Raw genomic sequence first — 7,915 nt, forward strand, 5'->3', positions numbered from 1 at the left:
ATAAAATAATGTTTGTTACAAATAAACTCGTAAATGTGAAATGAATGGGATGAATTGCTGCAGACTAGATGTCCGCCTCCTCACATCCTCAGCGATAGATTGTCATTGTGCCATCAAAGTCCACACTGTCCTCGCCGGGATCGGATTGTCCTTGGAAGTGGGATTCGGAGAGAAAAGGCAGAAATCACATTGTATCTCCTCCCAGATCCGCACACAAGTCATGTCTCTTGTCATCTCGCTCTTCTATAGACGATACATTGCAGCCCTTCTGACTGTCCCTGTTAGTCCACAATTGTGCTGGATGGACCGAGATGGGCGACAAACGTTCTGCTTCTTAGTCCCGAACAGAGGAATCATCGGATCCGTGAGATCGGAGGAGGATCTTCTGTCATCCCATTCACTGTATTATGGAGGAATCCAGTCCGATGTCAATGGATGTAATTGTTACATTGTACAGGGAGTCTCTGATCTCTGATTATTAGCAGATCTCTGATTAATCTTCTCTTCTTTGGTAGTAAGGAGAGCTCCGAGCATTGTATGATGTGGAGGAACTCCCCTCCCCCACCCCTGACACAGCGGGCTTCTCTACCTACACAGATAACGTGCAGATCCTGGCGGGCATTTTGAAAATCCCGCTCTTTTTAAGTAACCCAATCATTAAAAGGGGCGTGGCGTAGTTATCCAATCAGAGGACTGGGATGTGTATAAATAACTGCAGAGCGGAGGGATATTACATTCGCAGTTCCCGGCAAGAGAGGAGTAGAGATGGCTCGTACCAAGCAGACCGCCCGTAAGTCCACCGGAGGGAAAGCTCCCCGCAAGCAGCTGGCCACCAAAGCCGCCCGCAAGAGCGCCCCGGCCACCGGCGGAGTGAAGAAGCCTCACCGCTACAGGCCCGGTACCGTGGCTCTCCGAGAGATCCGCCGCTACCAGAAATCCACCGAGCTGCTCATCCGCAAGCTGCCCTTCCAGCGCCTCGTCCGAGAGATCGCCCAGGACTTCAAGACCGACCTGCGCTTCCAGAGCTCCGCCGTCATGGCTCTGCAGGAGGCCGCAGAGGCTTATCTCGTCGGACTCTTCGAGGACACCAACCTCTGCGCCATCCACGCCAAGAGGGTCACCATCATGCCCAAAGACATCCAGCTGGCACGCCGCATCCGCGGAGAGAGGGCCTAGACCCCCCGCAACAGACATTCCACACAACCCGCCAACCAACGGCTCTTCTCAGAGCCCCCACCTCCCCCCACACAGAGCTCTGTACCGGGACTTCTCCGCCTTTCCTCCTCATGGCGCCTTTTACATTTCAGCGCAATCTGGAGGCGCCCATTACAACATGTAAAGAACCAAACCGGTTTACACAACGCAGCGCCGTCTGTACATGGGGGGCGCCCGATGGGGGAGGGGACTTGGTGGCAAATAGTTTCTGTTCTCCCTCAGTTACAGAAATACAGACTGCGCTAGTAACATATATAGATCGATAAAAGTGTCAGTGACGTGTCGCTCAGCTACCGGGTTTCTGTCTCGGCTAATGTGACCTCACTGCTGACGGGGGCAGGCAAGGATGCTGTGCAGGGGCCCCATGTCCTTATCAATGACGTCATGGGTGGTTCTGTTACCAGCAGCTAGTAGGTTGGGGTAAATGTTGCTGTCTCATCTCCACCTTAAGCTGTCTCCCTGCAATACATTGACTTTCTGCAAATCTCAGGATAATTAGTCTCTGTGGTGATTGATTCTCACCTCCTTGTGCCTTTCAGTGATCAGAAAATCCATCATCGTTTATGACTTTGGCCTGTCTGGGCTGGTTTAGATAAGCCCCTCCCCAAAAAAGTAATGTAATCCTTATTTCCTAATTGTGGCGGAGAAGAGTTGCACATTTGATCATCTCCCTATAAATCAGTGTTTCTCAACTCCAGTCCTCATGGACCCCCAACAGGTCATGTTTTCAGGATTTCCCTCAGATGAAACAGCTGTGGTAATTACTAAGGCAGTGAAACTGATCAAATCACCTGTGCAAAATAATGGAAAACATGACCTGTTGGGGGTCCATGAGGACTGGAGTTGAGAAACACTGCTATAAATGTAGACCAGTTTATGGGGGAAGTCACAGATGGCCCTCTGTCCTGTGAGGGCATTTTCTCTGGAGTGTGAAGTAGTTGAACACAGCAGGATAACTCAAGCATCAGGAAGAACTCTACTGCACGCTGGATGGGCTGCAGGCAAACACCCTGAGAAACGTCTACAAGTCTGATTCCCACTCCATGTACCTGTTTAATATGACATCTCTACTCATATTACTATCCTTTCCTCTCAAAATCTCCTTTCTTTATCCCTCTTCTCCACCTCAACTTTTACATCTCACCCTCACTGCTACCATCTCCCTACTACTGCTCTCATCACCTCCTGCTGACACAAACACCAGGACTGGAAGGCATGTGCACTCATATACATCCCGCTCCCATGTTCTTTCCTCACCCGGCTTCTCCTAACCTCTGGGGATATTTATTTCAGGTACTTCTATAGTGCCGTTAATTTACGTAGCACTTTTACATATATATTGTACATTCACATCAGTCCCTAACCCTCAAGGGGCGTACAATCTAGGGTCCCTAACTCACATTCATACATATACATACTAGGGCCAATTTAGACAGGATCCAATTAACCTACAAGCATGTCTTTGAATGTGGGAGGAAACCCGCACAGGGAGAACATGCAAACTCCAGGCAGGTGGTGCTGTGACTGGGATTCGAACCAACGACCCTAGTGCTGCCAGGCAGAAGTGCTAACCATTTAGCCACTGTGCTGCCCCATATGACATTTTTCTTCACTTCACTCTACACATTATGTTCCCCATTGGAAACTTTCATCAATCTACAAATCCAAAATTACATGCAGTCCATCCTGAATATCTCCCCAAACCTGATCCTCCAGTATCTCACCCCAACACCAGGCACCCTCCTTCGTCCAGGAATAACCGCAATCCACTCAATTTAATCTCAATCTCCATTCTCCTAAAAACCACCCTCCTATTTCCATGTGCGCTCTGGAATGCCAGCTCTGTCTGTAATAAGCTCACCTCTGTCCTTTGACCTTTGTGTCTCCCACTCCCTTAACCTACTAGCAATTACAGAAACCTGGCTCCAAGCAGCAGATTCTGCTTCTCCAGCAGCACTTTCCTATGGAGGCCTTCTCTGAGCTCACTCACCCGGACCCAGTGGTAGGAAAGGTGGTGGAGTTGGTTTGCTTCTATCCCCACTGAGCACCTTTCAAGTCCTCTCTAACCCTTCCTGCATCTGGCTGTTTTCTCCCATTTCTCTGAGGATTGCAGTGATCTATAGGCCTCCTGGACCCGTGTCCCAATTTTTGATGACTTCTCTGCCTGTCTACCCTACTTTCTCCCCTCTGAAATACCCACTATCAATCTTGGAGATTTTAACATCCCCATTAATGTGAACAACCCGACTACATCCCAACTCTTCAACCTAACCTCATCTTTTACCTTAACACAATGGACACGGTCCTCCACTGACTCTCATGGGAATACATTAGACCATGATTCTCCCATCTTTGTACTCCCTACAACCTCACAAACACCCCCTTTCCGCTCTCTGATCACAATCTCAACACCTATCCCTCTGAACAGCAAACAATTACCCTCAGAAACTTTCACAACTTAAACCCTTCTCTTTTCCACTTTGCAACTGACCGCCTCTATGACAGAATCTCTCTCCTGCCCTGCCCTGACCACTGCTGTCTACAACAGTTCACTTTCATCCACACAAGACTCACTTGTTCCTCTAACAACATCAGGCCCCAACCATTACAACCGTGGCAGACTGATGATGCCAGAAATCTTAAGCAATATAGTTGTGCACTGGAGTGATTGTGGCGTAAAACCAAATTTCAGCAAGCTTTCACCCGATATAAATCTGCTTTAACATACAATGCCTCCCTCCATGCTGCCAAATAAGCCTACTTTGTCACTTTTATTAATACCTTGTCATCCAGTCCTCATCTCTACTCTACTTTCTCCACCCAGTACCTCACTCACTGCTCACGAGATTGCATCAATCTTGTGTTTGAAATTATTTGCAATTCGTAGAGGCATCTCGGTTACACAGACATCTATCCCACTTAGCATACCTTATACTAAACCTCCCTCAACACTTTCCTCTTTTGACCTTGCTACTACTGAAGAGGTCACTAAGGTTTCTCAGAAGCCCATCTCACCACCTGCCCCCTGGATCCTGTCCCCTCACAACTACTATGGTCACCCTCTTCTTCTATCCTTTGCTCCCTCACTCACATCTTCAATCTTTCCCTCTCTACAGGTGACTTCCCCTCCCCTCTAAAGTATGCGCACATCACTTTTTTTTTTTAAGTCCGCAAACGTGCAACTATAACGAAAAAACCCGTAAGTGTTCACAAAAAATGTGCACTTAGGGGTGTGCTGTGTCCTACCCCTAAAGGGGCTTGGACCGCTTACCCTGATCCCCCGGGGCATGAAGCTCCTGACGGGGACAAGGTTCCCAATTGGTCCTCCTGGCCAAAAGGCCAGGTGGACCACCGTTCCTTGTGTCCAGCCAAAGCCAGACACCCAGTACTTGGTCAGGGGGCTCTCCCGAAGAAGGGCCCCCTAGGGATCAGGGGAGGAAGGAACCAAAAGGCCACACATCCTCCCCCTAGACTTCAGGATAGGCCCGAGGACCCACACCCTCCATCCGTGAAACACACACATAAGCAAAGAAAAAAGTGACAAACGTGGGAGTGCATAATAAATTAAATAAATAAAAATAAAAAAGTGGTACCGTGCCAAATTGTGCACAGACCAGGCCCTGAGGCTGCCATACTTTGCCATCACTTTTTTTTTGATTGAAAATATACTTTTATTACAGAAGCATAAAAAACAACATGATACTTGTAATCGGGGTACATCTCACCCTGTACTGCGACGCAGCGCACCACATTGCAATACAGTTCCAAGCATACAATAAATACATTCAGAAATAAATACATTCGCGCAGCGGTATGATGCCTGACGTAATGTGCGTAGAGGATGAATCCTCCAGACCAACACGTCATGCATGACGCCGCTTACCCCGAAACCATAGCATCCTAATACACATTACGTTTCCTATTACTACTGCATGCAAAAACGAAAACTCAATATTACGATCAACAATAGGCATCGGGTGTGTAGGAGGGGTGGATGGATGAGGCGCTTTCTGGCGCACCATAAAGCGTCCTTAAAACAACAGAGCACCCGCAAGGCGCTGTCAATGTCCTCCAGAGAAAAAGTCCCACAGAATAGTCCATTCAACACCCCAAAGTGAGTGATGGCTGTCTGTGGTACAAAGTCCTTGAGTTCCGGTTCCAGGGCCCCCAACAGGGCCTGAGCAAATGAGCACTCCCAGAAAACGTGGTGAGACGTTTCCTCATGGATGATGCAGAAGGGGCAGTGTCTGTATCTGCTCAGGTTCCTGGCATGCATAAATGTCCTGAGAGGTACCCCCCCTTGGATTGCCATCCATGCCAGGTCTTTGTGCCTGTTGGTGAGAATGTTGGAAGAAACATTCCTCCAGACCACCTTGCAGGTGTCTGAAGGCAGGCCTGGAACCGACTCCAAAATGTCGCTGGCTCGGATGAGCTTGTAAATGGTCTTTGGTTTCCACAAGTCAGGCTTGACTCCCTGCAGCCCCTGCTCCCTGATGAACTTGAAGGTATCCAAGTAGTACCAAGGAGTGTCCCAGTTGTAGGGGATGGAACTGTCCCAAGTGTCCCACCCGAGGGACCTCCAGAGAGGCAACAGGAAGAAGAGAGACATTGCGTTCCCGCCAGAGTCCATAATCCTTTTAGGCAAAGTTCTGCGGATGCAGTTGCAAGCAAAGAACACCCTTAGTTGGGTGGCGATGTCGGGCACGCCCTTACCGCCCTTGAGGGGTTCCTTGAACATGACTGCCCGCTTCACTCTGTCCATCTTGGAGCCCCAGATGAAGTGAAACACCGCCCTGGTGATGGCCTTACAGGTGTTGACCCGAGGGGGCCAGGCCTGGGCTAGGTACTGCAACACAGGGAGAATCTCGCTGCGGAGTACCAGTGTCTTCCCTTCGATGGTGAGGTCTCTGAGGCTCCATCAAATTTTTGTCGCATCTTTGCTAGTCTCTCCTCCCAAGACTTCAGGGCTGCGCCCTCAACACCAAACCAAACTCCCAGAATTTTCATGAAGTCTGTCTTGATGCCAAAGGGCATGGATGCAGAAGAAGGCAGGAACCACTTTCCGAAGAGCATGACTTCCGACTTCCCGCAGTTGACCTTTGCCCCCGAAGCTTGGCCGAAGTCCTCGCAGGTCTGGACGAGCAGGTCGATGGAGCGCTTTGCCATCACTTTTTTTTTTTTAATTAAGTCCGCAAACGTGCAAACTACAACGAAAAACCCGTAAGTGATCACAAAAAATGTGCAAGTGCGAACACCACACGAAAAAGTGCACTTAGGGGTGTGTTTGTCCTACCCTCGAAGGGGTTGAACCGTTACCCTGATCCCCCGGGGCACGAAGCTGCTGACAGGGACAAGGTTCCCATTTGGTCCTCCTGGCCAAAAGGCCTGGTGGACCACCGTTCCTTATGCCCAGCCAAAGCCGGACATCCAGTACTAGGCAAGGGGGCTCTCCCGAAGAGAAAGCCCCCTAGGGATCAGGGGAGGAAGTAACCAAAAGGCCACACATCCTCCCCCTAGACTTCAGGGTAGGCCCGAGGACCCACGCCCTCCATCCGTGAAAAACACACACATAAGTAAAGCAAAAAGTGACAAACGTGGGAGTGAAATAAATTAAATAAATAGAAAATAAAAAAGTGGTACCGTGCCAAATTGTGCACAGACCAGGCCCTGAGGCCCGCAGCAAAAATTGCCCTGGACTTAGCCAAAAGACCTGGTCCTTAGGGCGCTGTGCAAAAAGAGGTGAAAAACAGTGGCCATGTGTCATCTTCACACCGTGGGGTCCCACACCCAAGTGTTACTAGTGACACCCCTGAGAGCGTCTTCCCCAGGGGGCACTGAGTTTGCAGACTTTTTGCGTCCCCAGCCCCTGGCCAGACCAAGGTAGATCAGTCCAAATCAGGAGGTACTGGGTCTTTCCAGTCTTCCCAGAGGAATTACTCCCAAGGCCCCAGAACGAATCATGGCGCTCCCTGGTTTCTGTCCCTCCGGTACTAGCCTTCCGGACCCCCATCATACCAGTGAGGGTACTATACAACAGCCATCCCCGCAAAGCTAGAATGGCCGGGAGCACCCCCACTGGACACTGATAAGAACAGATACTACACTTGATCTTAGCCAAAAGGCCGTGCTTTGCCATCACTGCCATACTTAAAAAGCCCTCCGGGACCCCACCAACCTGAACATCTTAAGACCCATCTCCCTGCTCCCCGATCACTCTAAACTCTTAGAACGCTTAGTGAGGTAGGAGCTCAGGCGATTGTAGACTGACATCAACCTTCTGGACCCTTTACAGTCTGGCTTTCGCTCACTACACTCCACTGAAACTGCCCTACTAAACCTCACTAATGATCTACTAACTGCTAAAAACCAATGGCCACTACTCCGTACTCATCCCAACCAATGGCCACTACTCCATACTCATTCCAACCAATGGCCACTACTCCATACTCATTCCAACCAATGGGCACTACTCCGTACTCATTCCAACCAATGGGCACTACTCCGTACTCCTCCCAACCAATGGTCACTACTCCGTACTCCTCCCAACCAATGGGCACTACTCCGTACTCATTCCAACCAATGGGCACTACTCCGTATTCATCCCAACCAAGGGCCACTACGCTGTACTCTTACTACTTGACCTCTCTGCGGCTTTTGATACTGTTGACCACCCCCTCCTCCTCCTCAAAAAACTCCACTC

The 7,915-nt window shown here is 49.7% G+C and overlaps 1 protein-coding gene across 1 annotated transcript; it reads left to right on the forward strand.

The window, feature by feature from the left end:
• Positions 1-752: 752 nt before the first annotated feature.
• Positions 753-1,236, forward strand: LOC149442267 (histone H3). The gene has a single exon (XM_089656235.1). The coding sequence runs from the start codon at positions 766-768 to the stop codon at positions 1,174-1,176; it is 411 nt and encodes a 136-aa protein (XP_089512361.1). The 5' UTR covers positions 753-765; the 3' UTR covers positions 1,177-1,236.
• The last annotated feature ends 6,679 nt before the right edge of the window (positions 1,237-7,915 follow it).

Source organism: Staurois parvus, unplaced genomic scaffold (genome assembly GCF_062004578.1).
Source record: "Staurois parvus isolate SC_StPar_1 unplaced genomic scaffold, SC_StPar_1.0 ptg000897l, whole genome shotgun sequence".
Classification (NCBI taxonomy): Eukaryota; Metazoa; Chordata; class Amphibia; order Anura; family Ranidae; genus Staurois; species Staurois parvus.

Excerpts from the sequence above, each read along its gene's own strand:
- LOC149442267 (XM_089656235.1), top strand. The coding sequence starts at position 766 with ATGGCTCGTACCAAGCAGACCGCCCGTAAGTCCACCGGAGGGAAAGCT.